This window comes from Pelophylax lessonae (genome assembly GCF_965119305.1).
Source record: "Pelophylax lessonae genome assembly, chromosome: 13".
In the NCBI taxonomy this organism is placed as follows: domain Eukaryota; kingdom Metazoa; phylum Chordata; class Amphibia; order Anura; family Ranidae; genus Pelophylax; species Pelophylax lessonae.
This window is the reverse complement of record NC_138780.1, coordinates 24,298,354-24,324,887: the sequence shown is the minus strand read 5'-3', so window position 1 is coordinate 24,324,887 and position 26,534 is coordinate 24,298,354. Positions and strand designations below refer to the sequence as shown.

The 26,534-nt window shown below is 42.6% G+C and overlaps 1 protein-coding gene across 1 annotated transcript in view; it reads left to right on the top strand.

Annotated features, from left to right (window-relative positions):
* Positions 1–5,229, top strand: part of LOC309569123 (uncharacterized protein) — a 148,494-nt gene extending 143,265 nt beyond the window's left edge. Inside the window, exons 15-16 of the mRNA XM_082274885.1 lie at positions 1,169–1,274; positions 5,081–5,229. Of these exons, the coding sequence (XP_082131011.1) occupies positions 1,169–1,274; positions 5,081–5,180 (206 nt within the window). The 3' untranslated portion in view covers positions 5,181–5,229. The remainder of the gene's footprint in view (positions 1–1,168; positions 1,275–5,080) is intronic.
* Positions 5,230–26,534: the final 21,305 nt, after the last annotated feature.

The following is a 26,534-nucleotide window of genomic DNA, read 5'->3' as shown; positions in this document are numbered from 1 at the left end:
CACTGATCACACGGATCTAGTATGTAGATCCGTTGATCAGTGTCCTTACAGCTAGAGCCACAGCCAATCACAGTAAGAATCACGCCCCTAGGGACACACACAGCCCCTCCCTCCCAAATAAAGTTAACCCCTTCACTGCCAGTGTATTTTTACAGTAACAGTGCATATGTATAGCACTGATTACTGTAGAAATGTCACTGGTAACCCCAAAAGTGTCAAAAATGTCAGTCAAGGGTCCGATCTGTCCGCCGCAATGTCGCAGTACCGCAAAAAAAATCGCAGATCGCCGCCATTACGCGTTAAAAAAAAAAACAACAAAAATTACAAAAATCTTTCCCTTTGTTAGTAAACGCGATAACTTTTGCGCAAACCAATCAAAATACGCTTTTTGCGATTTTTTTTTACCAAACATAGGTAGGATAAAACAAATTGGCCAAAAATTTTAAAAAATTTTGATTTTTACATTTTTTTTTTTGGGGGAATTTCATATAAAAAAATGTGAAAAATATTGCTATTTTTGCAAAATTGTCGCTCTTTTTTTGTTTATAGCGCGTGATCAAAAAATCGCACAGGTGATCAAATACCACCAAAAGAAAGCTCTGTTTGTGGGAAAAAAAGGACGTCAAATTCGTTTAGGTACAGCGTCGCACGACCGCGCAATTGTCCATTAAAGTCACGCAGTGCCGAATCGCAAAATACCCCCTGGTCTTTTAGCAGGAAAATCCTCCGGGGCTTAAGTGGTTAATAGCTGTGTGTTGGGTTATTTTGAGGGGACAGTAAATTTACACTGTTATACAAGCTGTACACTCACTACTTTACATTGTAGCAAAGTGTCATTTCTTCAGTTTTGTCACATGAAAAGATAGAATAAAATATTTACAAAAATGTGAGGGGTGTACTCACTTTTAGTGAGATACTGTGTGTGTATATATATATATATATATATATATATATATATATATATATACACAGATCGTATTTTCATCATATATACAGATTGCATTATCACTTTTGTGAGATACTGTATATCAGTGTATGGAGGACATGACCTGTTATAGATGAAATGTAGAAAGGCGGGAGGCATTTGTAAAATTATAATATTGGTTAATGTAGGATTCTGGTGCCCTCTTATTCATTATTTTGTTATTACTTGCTTCTTCCAATACAGGTGTATATTATGACCCAGAATGCAATGGGGAAGAAATTAACCATGCTGTGCTTGCTGTTGGCTATGGGGTACAGAAGAAAGCCAAGCACTGGATTATCAAGAACAGGTACTTTACATAGCACAAGCCAGCAATGTTATGTATTGTAATCAGTGGGATTTTTTAATTCATGTCTTTTTATGAACATGAACCGGTCATAAGTTTTCGTGTCTTAAAGATGAATTCCAAGTATGGAATTTTATACATAGTTACATTGGACAAGCTTGGACTAATGCAACAATGTATAGACACCGCTCCACAAAATGAAAGGAACACTTTTTAATCAGAGTATAGCATCAAGTCAAATAAACTCCTGGGATATTGATCTGGTCAGTTAAGTAGCAGAGGGGGTTGTTAATCAGTTTCAGCTGCTTTGGTGTTAATTTCAAATTAAGAACAAGTGCACTAAATGGGCAACAATAAGGCAATCTCTGAAACAGGAATGGTTTTACAGGTGGAGGCCACTGAAATTTTTTTTCCCTACTCCTCTGTTCTGACTGATTCTCTCTAGTTTTACATTTGGCTAGGGTCAGTGTCACTACTGGTAGCATGAGGTGATACCTGGAACCTATAGAGCACATGAACTGCAGCTGCAGCACCCCCCTCATCTCTGTCCCCACCTTGTCTCAGCAGTTGGCAGCGAGAGAGCAGGACAGAACTCCACCTTCAGATCCTGCGCCTCTCTGTGCATGTGCAGAACCCCCTATCTCTGCCTCCCCTGGTCTCAGCAATCAGCTTACTCCAGCCCTGCTCTGGTCCTCCTCCAGACTCTGCACTCTCTTTTTTCCAAGCTCAGCCTTTAGCTTCTTATTGGCAGCACAGAGTAGCACTGTGATGTAAGGGAGGGTGGGGTGACTCTTGGCTTATGATGGTGGGTTGGCTTTTGATATCTGAAGTAAGGGGGGGGGTGCTCTGGACATGTAATCTTATAGATACAACTGGCCCTTTGAGGGCAACCCTAATGCTGATGTGGCACGCAATGAAATTGAGTTTGACACCCCAGCTATTGAGGTTGCACAGGCAGTCCAACTCCTCCAGGATGGCACATCAATACGTGCCATTGCCAGAAGGTTTGCTGTGTCTCCCAGCACAGTCTCAAGAGCATGGAGGAGATTCCAGCAGACAGGCAGTTACTCTAGGAGAGCTGGACAGGGCCTTAGCCCATCAGCAGGACCGGTATCTGCTCCTTTGTGCATGGAGGAACAGGATGAGCACTGCAAGAGCCCTACAAAATGACCTCCAGCAGGCCACTGGTGTGAATGTCTCTGCTCAAGCAATCAGAAACAGACTTCATGAGGGTGTCCTTAGGGCCCGACATCCTCTAGTGGGCCCTGTGCTCACCGTGGAGCTCGATTGGCATTTGCCATTGAACACCAAAATTGGCAGGTCATCCACTGGCACCCTGTGCTTTTCACAAATGAGAACCGATTCACCCTGAGCACATGTGACAGACGTGAAAGGGTCTGGAGAAGCCGTGGAGAACATTATACTGCCTGCAACATCGTTCAGCATGACCAGCTTGGTGGTGGGTCAGTGATGGTCTGGGGAGGCATATCCATGGAGGGACGCACAGACATCTATAGGATAGACAATGGCACCCTGACTGCTATTAGGTACCTGGATGAAATCCTTGGACCCATTGTCAGACCCTACGATGGTGCAGTGGGTCCTGGGTTCCTCCTGGTGCACAACAATGCCCGGCCTCATGTGGCGAGAGTATGCTGCCAGTTCCTGGAGGATGAAGGAATAGATACCACTGAATGGCCTCCATGCTCGACTGACCTAAATCCAATAGAACACCTCTGGGACATTATGTTTCGATCCATTTGAAGCCGCCAGGTTGCACCTCAGTCTGTTCAGGAGCTCAGTGATGCCCTGGTCCAGATCTGGGAGGAAATACCCCAGGACACCATCCGTCGTCTCATTAGGACCGTGCCCCGACGTTGTCAGGCATGCATACAAGCACTACTGAGGACCATTGCAATGAAATTTCACCAAAAAGGACTACCCTGCTGCATCATTTTTTCACTTTGATTTTCGGGGTGTCCCTACGTCATTCTCACCTTAGTAAAGCACTGCTTCATAGACTGTGTGACATGGACATCCCAGGAGACAGAGGAGGTCCCTTCGTCATTCTCACCTAGACAAGAAAGCAGGAAGTTCTGGGCATGTCATCTAAATAAAAGTTACAGAAAATGGTGAAATGTTCTGCTATAGTATAAGAGAGAGGGGAGGAAACAGGAGAGAGAGTGAGTGAAGTGCACTTTAAAGGAAGCAAACAAAGAAGCAAAACAAGCGGAGCTTCTGCTTTTGGGTGGAGCTCCGCTTGTTTGCTTCCTTCCCACTCCACTGCCACATTTGCCACCTTTCGGGGGGGTGGGGGGGGCCGGGGCTGTTTGTTTTTGACAGGTACCCATCCCCACTTCAGGGTGACCTCGCCACAGTGAGGTACCCCAGAAATTTGGCCCCCCTCTTCCTTTCCCTGCTGCCGGGCCATTCACAAAGTGCATCGCACTTCGCCTATGTGCAGTAGGGCGATGATAGCACCCTACAGCCAATTGAAAAAACGGCTGCGGTGCCGACATCGGGGGATCCCTGGACAGGTAAGTGTATAATAATAAAGTCAGAAGCTACAGGATTTGCAGCTGCTGACAATTCATTTTTTGGTGAGGGGGGGGGCTGGAGCTTCTCTTTAAGTACACAGCGCATGACCTTCATTTATTAAAATGTTATTACATAAAAACTGGTTCTATCTATCTATCTATCTATCTATCTATCTATCTATCTATCTATCTATCTATCTATCTATCTATCTATCTATCTATCTATCTATCTATCTATCTATCTATCTATCTTATCTATCTATCTATCTATCTATCTATCTATCTATCTTATCTATCTATCTATCTTATCTATCTATCTATCTTATCTATCTTATTTATCCATCTATCTTATCTATCTATCTTATCTATCTATCTATCTATCTTATCTATCTATCTTATCTATCTATCTTATCTATCTATCTATCTATCTATCTATCTATCTATCTATCTATCTATCTATCTATCTATCTATCTATCTATCTATCTATCTATCTATCTTATCTATCTTATCTATCTTATCTATCTTATCTATCTTATCTATCTTATCTATCCTATCTATCCTATCTATCTTATCTATCTATCTTATCTATCTATCTTATCTATCTATCTTATCTATCTATCCTATCGATCTATACTATGAATCCTATCAATCTATCCTATCTATCTATCTATCCTATCTATCTATCAACCTATCTCTCTATCCTATTGATTTATTCTATCGATCTATCCTATCGATCTATCTATCCTATGGATCTCTCTATCCTATCAATCTATCTATCTACTCTATCTATCTATACACAGTATATATTTCCCTTTTATTTATGATGATGAATATGTATGATTCATGTGTCTGTTGTAGACAGATACATGAATCTGGAGGATAAACGCGGAGGCACACTGAGACCGGACCGTCAGTGCAATTGATGTTCCTCCCCACTGTTGCACCTGTCAGACAGCGCAGCAGCGGAAGAGAATTTTGTACCATAGGTGGAGCCTGATGGTCATTCACAGACACTACTACCCATTAAATGTCCTCTCTCCTTGTGAGTGATAGCAGGCAGTAGGCAGATCCTCAGAAAACAGAGAGTCGGTTATTGGATATAGAATCCACCCACTGCCTGCTGTCAATTACAAGGCTCAAAGCAGACCTGATGGGGAACTAATGTCTCAGTTTCCCCATAAGGCTCCACCTAATGCATCATCGCTGTTTGCTAAGAGGCTAAAAAAGCTGGTCCTGTATAGACATGTCATCCAATTCTTTTCTCTCCACAGCTGGGGCCTGGATTGGGGTGATAAAGGCTACATCCTAATGGCCAGAGACAAAAATAATGCTTGTGGCATCGCCAACCTCGCCAGCTACCCCCTTATGTGACCTGTACAGAATGCACAATGAGGACACCACATAGACCGGTCATCTTTGGGACCCCAACGTCCTTCTTATACTTCTTTATTTGTTTGAATGAGCACTTTCTATTTTACGGGGAAGTCAATCAATTATTAATGTTTACACACATTTGCCTTTATGTAAACCCAATCACTAAATTCTCCTATAGGGCTCTTGCATACGGCCGTACTGAGTAAAATCCGTCTGTTGTCATGGCACCTGGGAGCATGGGCGTCCGCATGGGGGGGGCAAGTGCCCCCCCCCCCGGAATCTCAACTTCCCCTTTAAAGTGGTTGTTGAGCCACTTTATCCTATCCTGTCTGGTCTGTTTAATAATCCTGTGTGCCCATGCCCCTGTGTCTGTGTCAGTGTTAAAAAAATAAGCCATTCTTTACCAATTTTTTAGAGCGCTGATCGCCGCTCACGTGACCCGCCAGCTCTCTCCTCACCCTGTCTGGAAGCTGTCTGCAGCGGGCGGGGCCGAGGATTCCCTGCTGACGGTCGGGAGGGGAATAGGAGGGGCTGAGAGTAGGAGAGAGGCAACGGGTCACTTGAGCGGCGATTAGCGCTCTGAAAACTGGTAAAGAGCGGCTTATTTTTACCCTTTAAAAATTGAGGAGATTTGTGCCCCCCCCCCCCGTGCAAAGAGGCACGGCACGTGACGTCACAGCACGTACTGACGTCAAGTACATGATGCATGCGCCGCCTGCACGAACTCAAAACAGAGAGGGTCAACTTTGCTTTTGCATCAGGTTTCTCAAACCTTTGAATGCCTGCGCTTTATGTAATAATGACTAAGTCCCTCCCCTTCATGACATTGTTGAAAAGGGGCGGAGCATGGCTGACATTAAAATTATGCCCCCCCCCCTCCCCTGGAAAGACACCCATGCCTGGGAGCCACAATTTAGTCTATTGACAGGCATTGCAGAATACAATGTGCATGGGTATACCCGCGTAACAACGGCCACTTGCGTTTTCAAGCCTTTGGGTGTATTTTCCAAAGTGTAAAATTTGATATTTCCATACACCGCCATTGGCCATGGATATGCGCCTGTATGAGCACAGCATATACTGCAATGCAAATCAATAGGCTAAACTACACTGCAATGGTAGCTCTCAGGTGCCACAACAGGCAGACTTTACTCTCTGAGCCCATAAGCTTTAACCTGTTAATGTCATTAAAAGTATTTTTTCATATTTTAAAGTTTGCTGATTTTATTCAAAATAATGCCCAGTGATCCTGCCATGAATGTCCTTGTTCAAACATTTCCTGTTGTAGGATGACAATGCTCTGTCTTCCAATTGGGTTTTTGTATTGTTTCCCTATCACACAGGCTTCTGATGAAGACCACAAGTGGCCATTTCAATACACATTACGCAGGTATGATCCATTGTTGTCACCTTCAGAAGAGCTGCCATGAGAAATGCATGTACTTGCTGGAGTATATGTAGGCAGGACTTGGCTGCTAACAGGCTTCAGGAGTTAAGCAGCGCTGAGATGCAACAAAGGATGAAAAAGGTTAAAATTATTTTACAAAAATAAAGTGCAGTAGAGCGCACTAGGAGCCAAATAGCTCATGTGCTGGCAAGGAGTATGCTGATAGGAGGAGGGAGCAGAGATGAGCTCATCACTGTGCTACTTCTCCTGTCACTGTGCAGTCACAGATTGATTGGGGGTGATCAAGACAACCTGGCCTCAGAGGACGTGGGTTAAATGATGCTGGTCATCAGACTGAGGGCATCTAGCAACAAAAAGAAGTACTGCGGGATGGGGGGGGGTGATCTCTGGATTGAAGGTAATTGTTACAGAAAAAGTTGGTTTGTTATTGTATCTTTTAATGGGTTACTCATTTTTTTATTATTTTTCACTGCGATTCTTCTTTAAAAGGAAAACTCCAAGCAGGATCAGAATGATAAGTTCACAATCACAATACTAAAACTGCTGCTATCAGGTACACGGGTTTGCCATTAGAGAATATTGGGTATGAGCGGGTGTTGTGTGCAATGGTTAGTTGTTTCTCAGAACAGACTAAAGCAACATACACTTAAATGGGATGAAGCGCCACGCCACTGCTAAAAGGCCCAGATATGACTTCCAGTAAGGGTCAGGGGGACAATCAAATAAGTACCCAACGCATTTCGGAAGTCAGCATCCCCTTCGTCAGAGTTTGAGATATTCTCTTAATGCTGTGGCAAACGAGGAATCTATCCCCACTGCCATGGCAATGGAGGGATCTGATTTATTGCAGTGGTGACAGTAAGATCAGATCCCTTTTGGTTTTCTCTGTTTTGACCAAAAATAAACCACAGATATTTGGTTGGTTTTAATAAGTGAAAACTAACGCTCATTGAGCTCTCTTAGGATTTTTGATTAAGGTTTTGTTTTTCTGTGCTTCTCAGTCCAAAATTCTTAAAAAAAACAATTGTCTAAGAACATTCAACCAAAAATAGCCCAAAACAATACCCTAAGAACATTTCACCAGAAGTGAAAATAGTCTAAAACGTTAGCCTAAGAACATCTGACCGAAAAACAAAACAAAAACGATAGCCAAGAACATTTGACTAAAAGAGAAAATAGCTTAACTAAGCAACAAACAACATTCAAGAACTTTCAACCAGAAAAGAGAATAGCCTAAAAAAGAAATATCCCAAGAACATTTAGCAAGCAGAGAAAATAGCCTAAGAACATTTAACATGAAGAGAAAATAGCCCAAGAACATTTAACAGGCAGAGAAAATAGCCTAAGAACATTTAACAAGTAGAGAAAATAGCCTAAAAACATTTAACATGAAGAGAAAATAGCCCAAGAACATTTAACAGGCAGAGAAAATAGCCTAAGAACATTTAACAAGTAGAGAAAATAGCCTAAAAACACTTAACACGAAGAAAAAATAGCTTAAGAACACTTAACATGAAGAGAACATAGCCCAAGAACATTTAACAAGCAGAGAAAATAGCCTTAGAACATTTAACAAGCTGAGAAAATAGCCCAAGAACATTTAAAACGAAGAAAAAATAGCCTAAGAACATTTAATAAGAAGAGAATATAGCCTAAGAGCACTTAATAAGAAGAGAAAATAGCATAAGAACATTTAACACGAAGAGAAAATAGCCTAAGAACATTTAACAAGAAGAGAAAATAGCCCAAGAACATTTAACACGAAGAGAAGACAGCCCAAGTACATTTAACATGAAGAGTAAATGGCCTAAGAACATTTAACAAGAAGAGAAAATAGCCTAAGAATATTTGACAAGCAGATAAAATAGCCCAATAATATTTAACAAGAAGAGAAAATAGCCTAGGAACATTTAACAAGCAGAGAAAATAGCCTAAGAACATTTATCAAGAAGAGAAAATAGCCTAAGAACATTTAACAAGAAGAGAAAATAGCCTAAGAACATTTAACAAGAAGAGAAAATAGCCTAAGAATATTTGACAAGCAGAGAAAATAGCCCAAGAACATTTAACAAAAAGAGAAAATAGCCTAGGAACATTTAACAAGCAGAGAAAATTGCCCAAGAACATTTAACACGAAGAGAAGATAGCCCAAGTGCATTTAGCACGAAGAAAAAATAGCCTAAGAACATTTAATAAGAAGAAAAAATAGCCTAAGAACATTTAACACAAAGAAAAAATAGCCTAAGAACATTTAACAAGCAGAGAAATTAGCCCAAGAACATTTAACATGAAGAAAAAATAGCCTAAGAACTTTTAATAAGAATAGAAAATAGCCTAAGAACATTTGTCCAGAAAATAGCCTTAAATCAATAGCCCAAGAACATTCAACTAGCAGAGAAAATAACCTAAAACAATAGCCTAACAATTGAACAGAAAAGAAAATAGTCTAATTATAAAATTTAAAAATTATAGTCAAAGAACATTAAACCAGAAAATAGCTTAAAACAATAGCCAAACAATATCCAACTAGAAAATAGCCCAAAACAATAGTCTAACAGCATTTGATCAGAAGACAAAAATAGCCTAAAAGAGTAGCCTAAAACATTCAACCAGCAGAGAAAATAGCTTAAAACCATAGTCTATCGACATTTGACCAAAAATAGCCTAAAACGGTCACACAAAAAAACTAGAAGACATAACAGCTTACAGTAATAGCCCAACAACATTCAGTCAGAAAACAAAATAGGGTTTCTGTTCCATGTACTACAGAAACATTAAACAGTTGCATTAATTTTAAAATTCGGAATACGAATGAAGGAATGAATGAATGAGTATATAGGAAGTATTTAGGATTTTTTACAATTATTTCTGGTGTGTAAATTTGAAGTTTTCCTTTCAGTAATAAAAACCATGCTTGCTGCTCTCGTATGGAAGGCCACCGGGGACCGTTAGATAAACAGTTTTTACATTGCACTCTTTGTAAAGTTGTTTTGTTACATTGTTTTCATTGTAAACTTGGGACTTGGGACATGTAGTCGTTCAATCTAGCCACATGCTAAACGATCCTCTTTAGCGTGTATACTGGTATCTGCTGTGTGCCGGCGGTGGGGCCTTGATGTTTTGTACAACACAAGCCACTGTTTACCTTGTTTTCCTAGTTTTTATTTTTTTGTACTTTATTGAAATGTCAAACTGGGTTTGTGCCGCAGTCGCTCTGCCCCCAGGTGTAATGCACTTGGCTGCAGTGCTGCTGGATTTGAAGGGTTAAACCAGGCATCCGGAAGGCAACATATCACCTTCAAATGCCTCTGAAAAGTGATCAACTGAGGATCACGCTTCGGAGGAGTGGCACTGACAGCAGCAAGTGTAAATGAGCCGTAAGAGTCTGGCACTCTTGGATTTCAAACTTTTATTTCATTATTGGATATTGATGATGCTGATTTTTTTAATTTTTTTTGTAATAGGAATATTTGTGTTGTGATCAATAAATGTTTAATAAGTAAAATAAAACTATAAATGTCACTGGTCTCTTTTTCTTTAATTTTTTCAGGTGTCTGTTCACACTTGCATTGGGTTGATTTACTAAACAAATGGGGACTAATTAATTAGAGCTTAAGGCTCCGTTCACATGTGGGCGTTTTGGGGCGTTTTTGGGGCGTTTTTCTGCTCTAGGATCAGCTCTCAAAACGCCCAACAAGACAAATCCTATTCATTTCAATGGCCCCTGTTCACATCTGAGCGTTTTGACGCTGTATACAAAACGCCCAACGCTCAAAAAAGTACATGAGCTTCTTTTTGGGCAGATTACAGGCGTTTTCCATTGATCTCTATTCAATCTAAAAACGCCTGCACAAAAATCGCGGTAAAATCGCGGTAAAAAAACGCCGCAAAAATCGCGGTAAAATCGCGGTAAAAAACGCGCGAAAAACGCTACGCTCAGGTGTGAATGTAGCCTAAAGGGTAACTCCACTTTCATGGGGAAAAAAATAGTGAAAAAAACAATACAGCGTATACAATTGCGACATGAATTATATTATTATTCAATATTATTAAAATGTTTCTTTCCTTTACAATGTGCAGCTGTTGTCATTTTCTGAAAATGCAATGCAATATGGCTACCTGGAAGTGTTCTGTACACAGAATGTATACTGACCACACCCCCAGAAACATCATTTCCTGCTTGTGTGATTGGCTCACCAATTTTCCCAGAAGTTTACCTAAGATACAAGTCAGATTTCAGGCATCCCCTGCAATATTGTACAGGGGTTGCAACCAGGCCCCATGCTCCAGGGGGCCTGTGCTGCTCCCCTGTACACCTGGATAGGAGGGGCGGTGGGGGCAGCATGTAGAGAAATCACTGTCCTCCTTTATCCTCCTGTAGCTGCAGGAGGAAAATGGAGGAGATTGGTTCCTCTGTATGCTGCCCCCGCCACTCCTCCTATCCAGTTCTCTTGTGTTCTGCTGTCTCTGGGCCCCTGTGAGCTCCCCTGGGCCCCTGTGTGCTTCCCCTGTGCACTGTGCTACCTTCCCTGTCCTGCCGGCTGCTGCAGGGGATGTGTCACAATAGAGAACCAGGAAGGGGTTGGTAAATATGTAATTTACCAGCTCCTCCCTTTTCTGAATGGACAGAGTTATAGTCAGTGGCATTGTAAAAAAAATAAAATAAAATTATAAGAAATAATACAATTAAAATACAAAAAATAAATAAAAACTACTGACACCAGTGAGTGAACTTCCGGGATAGCAAAGGTCACACTTGTAACAGGGCCCTGGAATTCCACCACCGTGGGGAGGCCCCAAGATTGCAGGAAAGGGGCCCACTACAGAACTTGTGAAAGGGTCCCGCTGCGTGACCGTAATAAAGGGCCCCGCAACAAGAGTAAAGGGCCCCAGGATCAGTGGGAAGAGCCCCAGGCTTGAAGGGAAGGGTCCAGGGGGCCCTTTATGGTTTCTTGCACAGGGGCCCTGAAGGTTCTAGTTACACCTCTGAGTAGATGTCAGATCTAGGAGGAGATTGTAAAATTGCTTGTTTCTATGGTGTGCTGGGTTCAATACGTTCTGAGACACTGACCCAGAACAAGCATGGAGATCAGTAAAGTTAATGCAAACTCAGAACTTCAAATCTTCATACTTGTTGCAAGTGAAAGCACAGGAAGAAAATAAGGCTGTAACTTTGGCAAAAAGTAACAGGTAGGTGAATTATAAATATATTCATTTATTGATTTTTTTTAATTAGCAAATAATTCACAACAATTCATATGCTGATGGATTGTAGGAGACTAAATTTGGAGATGAAATAAACTGTTTCCAATGAATGGAGTCATTGCAAATTCCTGACAACATGGTGCCATCAGATTTCAGATAGAAATAAAGTCTAATAAGGTGCTGAATGCATGAGATAAAAGGCCCAAAGTTCACAGTGAATGCAGCCAAAAAACTCCATTGATAAACGGCAGTATCTGTGCAATATACATTTTCACTACCAGAGGGTGCCATAATACATACTGTGAAGTGCAGTAGCTGCAATATACTTTTCCACCACCAGAGGGTGCTATAATACATATGGTGAAGTGCAGTAACTGAAATATCCTCTTCCACCACCAGAGGGCGCCATCATACTAATGGTGAACTGCCATATCTGCAATATACTTTTCCGCTACAAGAGGGCGCCATCAGATGTAAGGTGAATTGCAGTATCTGCAATATACTTTTCCACCACCAGATGGCGCCATCCTACTAATAGTGTAATGCAGTATCTGAAATATACTTTTCCACAACGAGATGGCATTATCAGCTGGACGGTGAACTGCAGTATACTTTTTCACCACCAGGTGGCACTATCAGAAATATGGTGAAATACAATAGCTGCAATATACTTTTCCGCCACCAGAAGACGCAATCAGACGGATGGTACAGTAGCTGCAATATACTTTTTCACCACTAGAGGAAACCACCATACTTATGGATGGTGAACTGCAAGTAGCAGCAATATAAAATTTCACTGTCAGGGGGCGCTATCAGAAGTATGAAACCAGAACCGGAAATACGCCCTTGCAACCGGAAATTATGGAGCTGCCATCTTTGATTATACTAGATGTGTGTGATGATTACCTTTGTACATGTAGGCATATATACATATGCATATATAATATACATAAATAATGTTTCTTACAAAAATACTACACGACTGAGTTTCACTGGAGGGTGTCAGCAGACGGTGAACTGTAATAAACGGCAGTACCTGCGCAATATAGATTTTCATCGCCAGAGGGCGCCATAATACATATGGCGAAGTTCAGTAGCTGCAATACACCTTTCCACGACCAGAGGGCGCCATAATACATATGGTGAAGTGCAGTAGCTGCAATATACCTTTCCACCACCAGAGGGCGCCATAATACAGATGGTAAAGTGCAGTAGCTGCAATATACTTTTCCACCACCAGAGGGCGCCATCAGCCATATGTTGAACTGCAGTAGCTGCAATATACATTTTTACCACCAGAGGTTGCTAGCATATGAATAGTGAACTACAGTAACTGCAATGTACTTTTTCATTACTAGAGGACACCATCACATGTATGGTGTAATGCAGTATCTGCAATATACTTTTTTTACCACCGGATGGTTTCACCCTACTAATGGTGAACTGCAGAATCTGCATAGTACATTCTCAACACCAGAGTGCGTTCTCATACATGTGGTAAAAAAGCAGTAGCTGCAATATACCTTTCCACCACCAGAGGATGCTATCAGTCAGATGATGAAATGTAATAAACTGCAGTAATTGCAATATATAAATAAACAGTGATGCTGCTCTATCCCAACACACAACTACATAAATGAAGCTCTAATGTGAATAAAATATAAATGTGTGATGCAATAATAAAATATACAAATACTGTACCAGAGTGATTGTGATTAATATAAAGCTCTAAGCATTTGCAAACATAAGCTTATATAAAAAGTGACAAAGCAATCTAAGTGCAAAAATATAATAAAAGTGTAAAAAGTCTCTCTAATGACTTCCATAATGGACAATAGTGATGAATGAATATCTTCTTTCCTGTAAGAATAACACCCAACATGGGGTCTATTAATGTTATTCCTCTAACGATACACAATGGTGCCACCACTCTGCTCACAGATCTCTCCCCTCCAGATGGATGGATAAACACATTAATATCTCAGTCCACCAACGTAACATCAGGGGGCTCTCCTGATTTTTTTTTTCCCAGGTTCCAATATGAATACAGTCAGGCTTCAATAACACTTCTGCCTATCATGCAACACCGCACTCCATGGTTATAACAGATTTTTGAAGAGTGAAGAGCCATCTTACTGAGGTCTGAGATAAAAAAAATTCAAAGATAATACAGCAGCTAAATTATAGGCTGATCGTAATCTTTACATCCCTGCCCTCTTTGTCCTCTTGCAGTTTGATGGTAGTGTGAAAATGGTAATATTCCCCACTAAAGGGCGCCATTAGATATATGGTGAAGTGCAGTAACTTAAATATCCTCTTCCACCACCAGAGGGCGCCATCATGCTAATGGTGAACTGCAGAATCTGCAATATACTTTTCCACCACAAGAGGGCACCATCAGATGTAAGGTGAATTGCAGTATCTGCAATATACTTTTCCACCACCCGATGGCGCCATCATACTAATAGTGTAATGCAGTATCTGTAATATACTTTTCCACAACGAGATGGCATTATCAGCTGGATGGTGAACTGCAGTAGCTGCACTATACTTTTTTACCACAAGAGGGCAGCATCAGAATTATGGTGAACAATAGCTGCAATATACATTTTTCCCACCAGATGGTGCCAGCAGATGAATGGTGCACTGCTGTTTCTGCAATATACTTTTCACCACCGGAGGGTGCCATCAGACAGATTGTGGACTGTAATAAACTGCAGTAACTGCAATGTACATTTTCACCACCAGAGGGCGCCATCACATGTATGGTGTAATGCAGTATCTGCAATATACTTTCTCACTACTAATGGTGTTCTTGCAGTATCTGCATAATACATTTTCAACACCAGAGGGCGCTCTCAGACATGATGAAGAGCAGTAGTTGCAATAGACTTTGTCACCACCAGAGGGCACCATCAGACATATGGTGAAATACAGTAGCTGCAATATACTTTTCCACCACCAGAGAAAAACCACCATACTTATGGATGGGGAACTGCAAGTAGCAGCAATATAAATTTTCACTGTCAGGGGGCGCCATCAGAAGTATGAAACCAGAATCGGAAATACGCCTTCGCAACCGGAAATTATGGCGCAGCCATCTTTAATTATACTAGATGTGTGTGGTGACTACCTTTGTACATGTAGGCATATAATATAAATAAATAATGTTTCTTACAAAAATACGACATGACTGAGTTCCACCGGAGGGCGCCAGCATTCAGACGGTGAACTGTAACAAACGGCAGGACCTGTGCAATATACTTTTTTACCACCAGAGGGCACCATAATACATATGGTGAAGTGCAGTAGCTACAATATACATTTTCACCACCAGAGGGCGCCATAATACATATGGTGAAGTGCAGTAGCTGCAATATACTTTTCCACCACCAGAGGGCGCCATCAGCCATATGGTGAACTGCAGTAGCTGCAATATAAATTTTTACCACCAGAGGGTTCTAGCATATGAATGGTGAACTACAGTAACTGCGATGTACTTTTCTGCCATCATGCTAATAGTGTAATGCAGTATTTGAAATATACTTTTCCACAACGAGATGGGTTTATAAGCTGGACAGTATACTTTTTACCACAAGTGGGCGCCATCAGCCATATGGTGAACTGCAGTAGCTTGGATTAGAGGAGACGGGTGGTGACCGGGGGAGGATTTCGCTGCTAGGACCCATTGAGGTCAATGTCTCTGGTGAGACCCCACCTGGTGGCGGGGAGTGGAATAGGAGCACAGTGTGAATTATGAGATCACAATTCCTGGGGGATTATTGGGAAGTGATTTAGGTTTGATAATACTTCACTATGATGTTTTTATTTGTTTTTCGTCTATCAGTGAAATTTAAAGAGAAGGATTACAAGCAGTGGAAGGGGGGAAGAGTGAGTGACACCTGGTGGTGGTTACATTCAGTGCTACACCCACTTAATTTGACTCAATAATACATAAGTATCTATACTTCTGGTGAACATTTACTGTGATTCTAAATGTAAAGTGGCTGCAATATCCTTTTCCACCACCAAAGGGCGCCAGCAGACAGATAGTGAACTATATTAACTGCAATATATATTTTCACTGCCAGAGGGAGCCATCATACCTATGGTGAGCGGCAGTAGCCACAATACACATTTCCACCACCAGAGGGCGCAATCAGACAGATGGTAAACTGCAGTAACTGCAATATCCTTTTTCACCACCAGATGGCGCCAGCAGATTAATGGTAAACTATCTGCAATATACTTTTTCCCCACCAAAGTGCATTATCAGACATATGATTGGATGTTTGGATTCGGGTGGGTATTCGGGGAGAAGTAAAACCCTGGCTTGGCCGCCAGTTTTTACTGCCCCCCTGCCACCAATGTGAGGGAGTCCTAACGGAGTTGCATTAACATGCACTTGCAATCTGTTAATGTGCATTGTGGTAAGTTTTCAGGTGAATAAATTCATCACGCTGTACTTTTTGTAATCGCACATGAAAGCCCTGCGATGGGGTACACTGGGCTCATTGGAATACATTAAGTCTTCTTCTACTGTGTCTGATGTGGATGAGCCCTGAGAAGGAGGACATCTGCTGGTAGAAGGAGGAATGACGGGTTTGGCTGATGTCACAATGAACACATGAATACAGAATAAAAGGATCTCCTCTGGGGCCGATCTCCTCCTCCATTGCCCGTAGCAACCAGCCTGTCGCTCTCCATGCTGGCAGAAGCTGCCTCTGCCCCCCCCCCCCCCCCAGTCCAAATATAGGATGAAAATCCCTGGCGGGCATTAGGAGCCATGAAGGAGCCAATTTAACTTCTGCCAATACACGGAGACCCCGGCTGACCGATTCCAACGCACATTTCCTCCCCTACACTAACATTTTGCCCCCCCGTTCATAAATAAGCGTTTTGTAGCTCAAAGCATGGGGGGCAGTAAAAAACAAAACAAAAACAAGCCTACCCCAGCCACCCACCCAAATTCTAACATTACACCCTTCCAGGCCTGTACACTTTCCACGGTCACAATGCTTTGCAGGTGCAGCAATTTTAATGCAAAGATTGACAGGTAGCATTGCTCATCATCAATGACATTGATCCATTGGGATTAATAGGGCCACACTGCAACCGTGAGCCAAACTCCTGGCTTGCAGCTGCAACATAATCCCGCAATGTTCAACAATTAAATAAAAAAGTAAGAAAACACACATGCCTGCAGCTGCTGCATCAATTTATGAAAAGCGACCCACCACAGATCGCTTTTCAGACATCGGGAAGCATTGCTGCCAGTGTGAAAGAGCCCTATATGTCCTTAATATGATGTTTTTTTTAATTGTGGTCGTTCATATATAAGCACTCAGTGGGGTGGAGCTGGAAGCCTGACACTCCAAAGGCCACATGAGCTACTTTTGAGGCAGATTTGGGTGTTTTTGGCCACATAGACTTAATGGGAACTCCTCTACACACTTTAATCATTTTCCAGCATTCTTTTTTTTTTTATAGGCAAATTTCAGACAATTTCCAGCCTGTAAGTTATGGTTTCCTCCCCCTAGTGCTTAGCATTGGTAAAGGCGAGGCCTTTTCCATTTGGGTAATATAGTATAATGTGAACGGGCCATTGGTTTGCAATGTCCCAACTCCCAACAGAAGTCTACTAGGACGCAGAGGACCCAAAGCCTAAACGCGTTAGAGGTGTGGCTTCCAGAGGAGACAACCTGAAGCCATTATCTTTTATGTTGTAATTGGGATGACGATCGGTGTGCGGCTCCCTACATCTTTTATTTGTGCATATCTCTAGATTTATACTTTTTTCCACATCGTTGTCATTCTGGCATCTCAGCTTCCAGATGCTGCATGCTGGCAGCCCATTGAAGTCTACTAGAATGGAGCAGACCCATATCTGACTGGTATGCAGGAGATTGGCCCCATACACAGACAGTGTATATTTGGGAACAGAAGCAACAGTGCTGCTATCCATACAACCAGGACTGGGACAAGGGGTGGGCAGAAGGGACGGCTGCCCTGGGCACTGTCGTATCATGTGAGGTGGGGGGGGAGATGTGAGGGTCCATTAGGGGATGGGATGGGTCCATGAGGAGATGGGGGGAGGATTAGAATTTCTCCAGGAGGGGAAATTAGGAGGGTTGCTAGGAATGGTGATTTGGGGAGGGATTTGTGTTGCAAGGGGGAATGGGGGAAGATGATTTGCGCTAACAGGGGGGAATTTGGGGGTCTGTGCTAGTAAAGGGGATATGGTAGAAGGGGGAGGGAATTTGTGCTAGGAAGGTAAACATTTTTGGGGGGATATTTGCTGACACATAATGCTCATACATCATGGGGGTGTGGGGGTGGGCACGCAGTTTGGTATGTTTGCCCTGGGCTCTAGATGGCTTTGTCCCAGCATGAATACAACATACTGATGAAAGAGCTCCCGGGTGCCCGATCCACATCCATTTTACTGCATATATAGAAAGATGACCTGCATACCAGTAGTTGCTCTTAAAAAAATCTTCACCTTTATTCAAGAACCACAGTACACAACCGCAGATAAGATCAATTGACGTGTTTCAGCCTATAAGGCCTTAATCATAATTATGTTATTCTTGTTATGACTAAGGCCTAATAACGGATGGACAGATGAGCCCTCATCCTGCCTAAAGGTAGGCAAAACTATTTCCACGTTCTCGTGAAAGACAGAGGTAACCTTTGGTCTTTCTTCCAACATAGGGATTAAGACTACCCTGTCCGGGAAAAAAGTTAGGAAGGGCTCTTGCGCCCCTAGGGCTCCGATCTCAGAGACTCTCTTTACAGATGTAATGGCTACCAGAAAAACGGTCAACCACGTCAATTCCTTGATGGTAAGAGGTTAAGCTGTATCACCGATGCACTAATACAGAAAATCCAGGACTAAGGGAAGATCCCATTTGGGGAATCTTGGCTTTTTCTGGGGCCTGAGTCTTACTGCCCCCTTGAAAAATTGTCGTACCAGAGTATGGCTAGCCCAAGAGATGCCAGTAAAAGCTGAAATAGCCAATACCTGGACCCTAAGCGAGCTAACCGACATCGGAAGGTCTAGACCAGTCCGCAGTAAACTCAACACATCCTGAATCTTGATGGAGGAATCAGGATTGGGCCTAGCAGCCAGATGTGAGGAGAATCTTGACCAGATCCTATCATACACTCGGTGTTGGTTGAACTCCGCCTGGCACTCAGAAGTGTAGAAATAGCTTCTTCAGGGCACCCTAAGGCCTGTAACCCTCCCCTCTCAATAACCAAGCCTTCAGATGTAGACGAGCTGGACAAGGATGACATATGGAGCCTTGAGACAGCAGATCTGGTCTCAGGGGCAGCGGGATCGGATCCTGAACCCTGAGGAGTGTCAGAAGAGGGAACCAAGGTCTGTTGGGCCAGAATGGTATCACCGCCATTATCTCCACTGCCTCTGACCTGAGTCTCCGGAGGAACTGCAAGATTATTGGAACTGGAGGAAAGGCATATGCTCTGCGAAACCTCCATTGGTCTGTGAGGGCGACATGTCTGTAAAATAATTTTTAATCTATATGGAATAAAGATTTTGATTATATTCCAACAATTGGGAGCTGAGTTATATATTTAGAGAGGTATAAGTAATAGGTTTGTATGCTGCAATAGTCATAATTGACTATTTAGTGAATAAGGTGACAGGTAGAGCCCATATCTATTTTGTATTGGCTTTCTTTTGCATTGAAATTGATTGTGGAGGGTTCCCTCACCAAAAGTTCTCATATCCTTAGGACCTAGCAGGGTAATTCTTTGGGGCTGTGTATCCACACCACACTCACACTGTGACGGGAGTCACTTGGGGCGCAGGGTGACCAGGAAACTGGGGGGCACTGGGGATATGGTTTGGATGGCTCCAAATGGGACAGTGATATTCAGGAATGATGTCTCTCTTGAAATATGAAGATTTTATTCCCTGTACAGTATGAGGTCCATGACCAGGAAGTACAACTCCTAAAATGGTCATTCCAGCAAGTTCAATGTGGAGACTGATTGTCTAACGATGTTGCTTTTGTCTGAGGTGGCTTTCCATTCACCTATTGTTAAGTGTGCTAATGAACTCACCTGTTGTATGCTAAGGGATGTATTGACACTCAGAGTAATGTGTATTGGGGGCTCGTTATGTAACCATTGTGTGATGTTGAGGGCTGGATTTGGGTCATTATCCTGTGATGACTGCATTACTTCTAACATGTATATAAAGCGTGTATTCCTATTCAATAAAGGGTCTGATTACTGCTTGACCCTCAATACAGAGCCTAGTCTCGTACTTGGGGGGAGGATTATTCGTATGGATTTCTTGTTTGGCTGAGTGGTGTGTCCGGTAGCTGCTTTTGTGTTCTGGAATGAAATGTTCTAAACGACTGTAACCCCTTTCATACCCGGGGTGTCGTTACACACACTAATAGTTAAATCTGAAGAGTGAAGCACTGCACCAAAATGTTAGAGTACAAGCTAGGTGCTACAATCTACTCGTTTCAGGGACAACACATCACCCCCTTCATCGGGGCTTAAAATATACAGAATGCACCTATTACACATTTGGAAAAAAACTTAATTTTGCACTCTAACATTTTGGTGTGCCACTTTGATCTTCTGACTCAAATATTACTTCTATATTCTGAGGTTACTGTTGCAGGTTCTCTGTTCACAGGAGCAGCCGCCTCATCACCTAGAGACCCAACTGGGATACCACAAGCATTTGAAGCGTTTTTGAAAAATATATCAAAAGAACCAAATTATATCTATCTAAGGTTCCAGTGACATCTATCTGTTAAAAAATAAAAAAAAACACATTTCGCCATGCGTTACCATAACACAACTATCTAAGTGGGCCCTTAAGCTTTTGGGCTTAGTGCCGAATGCACCAAGCTTGCCATACTGTTCACCTTTTTTAAACAGCACTGCAAACGTGATAAAAAAAAACTATTTCTGCAGAGAAGTTCTATGGCGACCACTGTCTGGAACTCTACTGTGCGATTAAGCATTGTGGGCTCAGTCAACGTAAAACCTTACATCGTACTACCACTTCTTCTTCTGTCTAACATGGAAAGATAAGAATGTCTAGTCACATTTCTGTAATCTCTCCAACCATATATGTCTCTGCTGTCTGCTGGACTGGTTCATACAAGTGTACATCTACAAAAACATTTCTTAAAAACAAATATACAGTATCTCACAAAAGTGAGTACACCCCTACCATTTGTGTAAATATTTTATTCTATCTTTTCATGTGACAACACTGAAGAAATTACACTTTGCTACAATGTAAAGTAGTGAGTGTACAGCTTGTATAACAGTGTAAATTTGCTGTCCCCTCAAAATAACTCAACACACAGCCATTAATGTCTAAACCACTGGCAACAAAAGTGAGTACACCCCTAAGTGAAAATGTCCAAATTGGGCTCAAAGTGTCAATATTTTGTGTGGCCACCATTATTTTCCAGCACTGCCTTAACCCTCTTGGGCATGGAGTTCACCAGAGCTTCACAGGTTGCCACTGGTGTCCTCTTCCACTCCTCCATGATGACATCACGGAGCTGGTGGATGTTAGAGAATTTGCGCTCCTCCACCTTCCGTTTGAGGATGCCTCACAGATGCTCAATAGGGTTTAGGTCTGGAGACATGCTTGGTCAGTCCATCACCTTTACCCTCAGCTTCTTTAGCAAGGCAGTGGTCGTCTTAGAGGTGTGTTTGGGGTCGTTATCATGTTGGAATACTGCCCTGCGGCCCAGTCTCCGAAGGGAGGGGATCATGCTCTGCTTCAGTATGTCACAGTACATGTTGGCATTCATGCCCTGTATTTGGCTCCATCCATCTTCCCATCAACTCTGACCAGCTTCCCTGTCCCTGCTAAAGAAAATCATCCTCACAACATGATGCTGCCACCACCATGTTTAACGGTGGGGATGGTGTGTTCAGGGTGCAGTGTTAGTTTTCCGCCACACATAGCGTTTTGCTTTTAGGCCAAAAAGTTCAATTTTGGTCTCATCTGACCAGAGCACCTTCTTCCACATGTTTGCTGTGTCCCCTACATGGCTTCTCGCAAACTGCAAACGGGACTTCTTATGGCTTTCTTTCACCAATGGCTTTGTTCTTCCCACTCTTCCATAAAGGGCAGATTTGTGGAGTGCAGGACTAATAGCTGTCCTGTGGACAGATTCTCCCACCTGAGCTGTGGATCTCTGCAGCTCCTCCAGAGTTCCCATGGGCCTCTTGGCTGCTTCTCTGAATAATGCTCTCCTTGCCCGGCCTGTCAGTTTAGGTGGACGGCCATGTCTTGGTAGGTTTGCAGTTATGCCATACCCTTTCCCATTTTCGGATGATGGATTGAACAGAGCTCCATGAGATGTTGAAAGCTTGGGATTATTTTTTTATAACCTAACCCTGCTTTAAACTTCTCCACAACTTTATCCCTGACCAGTCTGGTGTGTTCCTTGGCATTCATATTGTTGTTTGTTCACTAAGGTTCTCTAACAAACCTCTGAGGGCTTCATAGAACAGCTGTAATTATACTGAGATTTAATTGCACATAGGTGGACTCTATTTACTAATTAGGTGACTTCTGAAGGCAATTGTTTCCACTCGATTTTAGTTAGGGGTAGCAAAGGAAAGGGGGCTGAACACAAATGCACGCCACACTTTTCAGATACTGTATAGATTTATCAGACATTTTGAAAACCCTTTATCATTTTCCTTCCACTTCACAATTATGTGCCACTTTGTTTAGGTCTATCATATAAAATCCCAATAAAATACATTTACGCTTTTCGTTGGAACATACCAAAATGTGGAAAATTTCAATGGGTGTGAATACTTTTTCAAGGCGCTTTACTATCTCAAGACATCCCTGCCAGCAGTGTCCTACCCTTAATGCCATTCCACGTCCTCAAACTATAAAGTAACATTAATGTCCTCCAGCAGCATTGCCCCATTCCTGATGCCATCCCCAAAGCAACAAGCTCCATGCATGTTGTAACAGTAATGTGTTCCAGCGTTGGTGCCCCATTCCTTATGCCATCACCGAGTCAATGAGCACCAAGCATTATGTAACAAAGTGCTATCCTTTAACGGAAAAGCCCCATTACAGATGCCATCACCGGGTCAATGGGTGGCAAGCATTATTTAACTCAGTGATTTATTCCAGCAGCAGTGTCCCGTTCTTTATGCCATCCTCAAGTCAATGAGCGGCAACCATGATGTGACAAGGTAATGGCCTGCAGCAGCAGTGCTCCATTCCTGATGCCATTTCCAAGTTAAGCAACACCAAGCATGATGGACTACAGTAGTGTCCTCCAGCAGCAATACTCCATTCCCGATGCCTTCCTTTGGCCACCAATTGCCAAGCATGTTGTAACACAGTGACGTCCTCAAGCAGCAATTCCCCATTCTTGCTGCTATCCCCAGATCCTTGATGCATCCTCCAGCAGCAGTGCCTCATTCCTGATGCCATCCCCAGGTCAACATGCACCAAACATGAGTTATCAGTTTACATTTGGAGTTTTGGGACAAACATGCAATTTTTTCATGAAATTATTCTAGAGACTTAAGCCCCGGAGGATTTGGCTGCTCAAAGACCAGGGGCTATTTTGCGATTCGGAACTGCGTGACTTTAACGGACAATTGCGCGGTCATGTGACGCTGTACCCAAATAAAATTGATGTCCCTTTTTTCCCCACAAACAGAGCTTTCTTTTGGTGGTATTTGATCACCTGTGCGATTTTTACTTTTTGCGCTATAAACAAAAAAAGAGCGACAATTTTGAAAAAATAACAATATTTTTCACATTTTTTTATATGAAATTCCCAAAAAAATGTAAAAATCAAAATTTTCTAACATTTTAGGCCAATTTGTTTTCTGCTTCATATGTTTGGTAAAAAAAAATCACAATAAGCGTGTTTTGATTGGTTTGCGCAAAAGTTATTGCGTTTACTAAGGGAAAGATTTTTTTAATTTTTATTGTTTTTTTTTTTTAACGAGTAATGGCGGCGATCTACGATTTTTTTTGCAGGACTGCGACATTGCGGCGGACAGATCGGACCCTTGACTGACATTTTTTACACTTTTGGGGTTACCAGTGACATAACTACAGTAATCAGTGCTATACATATGCACTGTTACTGTAAAAATGACACTGGCAGTGAAGGGGTTAACTTTATTGGAGATGCAGGGGTTAAATGTGTCCCTAGGGGCGTGCTTCTAACTGTAAAGGGGTGTTGCTTTTCATGTAACCACAGAGACATACGATCCTACATAGCAGGATCGTATGATCTCTGCAGTTACATCAGGGAGAATGACAGACGGCTTTGTTTACATCAGCCGTCTGCCTTTCTCCCTCTGCAGCGGATGATTGCGGGTGACCGGCGGACATCCGAGCCACCGGTCACTCGCGCAGGGATGACAGTGAACGAGCGGAGGTGGGAGCACGCCTCCGGCGGCGCGCTCGCCCTCTATTGGTTTGCGGGCGGGTGACGTATATATACGTCACTTTGCCCAGGAGGGGCTGACCGCCGCAGTATATGTACGGTCGGCAAGTGGTTAAAGAATAGTTATGGGGGAAAAAAGTTTTTCTCTTTTCTAAAACACTGATTCCCTAACCCAAATGCCATCACCAGGTCAACAGGAGGCAAGCATAAGACCCCAGATAGCAAGGATAACTTTCCACAAATTTGTGGCAGTGTTGAACTTTAAGTCTGTTAACTTCCTTCACATTTTCATAGGCAAATTTGTACACTTGCAAAGCACTTAAAGTACAAGTTCTAGTTGACACCTTTCCAATTTGGAGCAAATTTGCATGGCAAGTCTCTAGCAAGAGTAAAGTTGCAGTGGCGAGTCTACAGCAAGAGCTCTGCAAGTTTACAACATGAAAGTCCAGCCACAGTGACCCCTGTGGTGGGATGACCATTGCACAACATAACCGAACCAGAACTTACAGCAGACTTGCAGAATGTTTGCAAAGAAAGTTGATCTGGAGTCATGCAATGCGGACTTGCTGCAATTGTGCAACAAATTTGTGAAGCCTGGCAAGTCTAGCAATAGCTTAGCAAGTCATTTCAAACTTGCAGCTTAATTGCTTGCTATCTGGGACAAGATAAAGAACATGTCTTCACTGTCTGACAGTGTTGAGGTCTAGTCTGATGTAAATAACCATATTTCTAAAACATTTTTTAGTATGTTGGAGATTATGTCCCACTCCCTGTATAGAGTTTTCACAAATTATTTTTGAGAATACGGTCCAGAATTTCTTCCCTGTAGAGTGTAGACCCTTCTACCAACATTCTCAAAATATAAAAATTTTATCCATAATATGTAGACCATGGGTGTCCAACCTTTTGGCTTCTCTGGGCCACATTGAGTGTAGAGAAATTTTCTCGGGCCGCATATAAAATATATACTACAGTTAAGGTATATAAGTAATAAAACGCCGCCGCGCCCTTCCCACTGCCTCACCAGTGCGTGCCCATCCAATGGAGCCTGATCAGGACCCATCCAATGCAGCCCCACCAGTGCATGCTCATCCAATGCAGCCTGATCAGTGCCCATCCAATGCAGCCTCACCAGTGCCCATCCAATGCAGCCTCACCCGTGCATGCCTATCTAATGCAGCCTCACTAGCGAATGCCAATCCAATGCAGCTTCACCAGTGCGTGCCCATCCAATGCAGCCTGATCAGTGCCCATCCAGTGCAGCCTCACAAGTGCATGCCCATCCAATGCAGCCTGATCAGTGCCCATCCAATGCAGCCTCACAAGTGCATGCCCATCCAATGCAGCCTGATCAGTGCCCATCCAATGCAGCCTCACAAGTGCATGCCCATCCAATGCAGCCTGATCAGTGCCCACCCAATGTAGCCTCACCAGTGCGTGCCCATCCAATGCAACCTGATCAGTGCCCATCCAATGTAGCCTCACCAGTGCGTGCCAATCCAATGCAGTCTGCAATAAAGAGAGAGGAGAGCCGCTGGATTACACAGAGCAGGGATCTCCCGCTTATCCGGTGACCACTGTCATACGAAGTCCTGCCTCCTGGACAGGCTCCTATGATAGATGTCACCAACGTGCTGTCTATCATTGACAGAGCAGAGGCTCCGAGGCAGCCTCTGCCTACAGTTAGTTGAAAGCCACTGTGGCTGTTCCCCCAACTCAACTTCTTTCCTCCCCAGCAAAAAAAATAATAATTGTCAGGGGGCAGTGGGCCACATTGCCTGTGGTTCTGGGCCGCAGGTTGGACATGCCTGATGTAGACCTTGAATGGTTTTGCCAGAGCAAAGTGATGTTCCAGCAGACACTTTGAAAACTCAAGCTCAGCTAGCTAATGTTGATATTGTTCAGCTTAAGGTTACGCTTCTTCGTTTCAAAGAAAATGATCCAGTTCTAAAGAAACCATGCCCTCCTCCAAATATCAATTTGTTGAAGGTAAAGACTTCATTGATATGAAATTTCTTTAACGTGAAACATATAGGATGTGAGAACTGTCTTACTTGTTGCTGTACGATTTGGCATGACCAAGACTTGCAGTGTGTGGCATTTTCAAACCTTTTTGCAGTATGTAAAGTACTTCTTAGGCTTGCATGTACTCAAGTGTCTTGTGAAAGAGATTTTTAAAGTTTTAAATTGTAAAAATCCTCTGGAATCCCTTATTTTACTAAACATGCAGAAGGATGTCAACAGAAGTTCAGTTTATGATGATATCCTTAAAAAATTTACTCATTC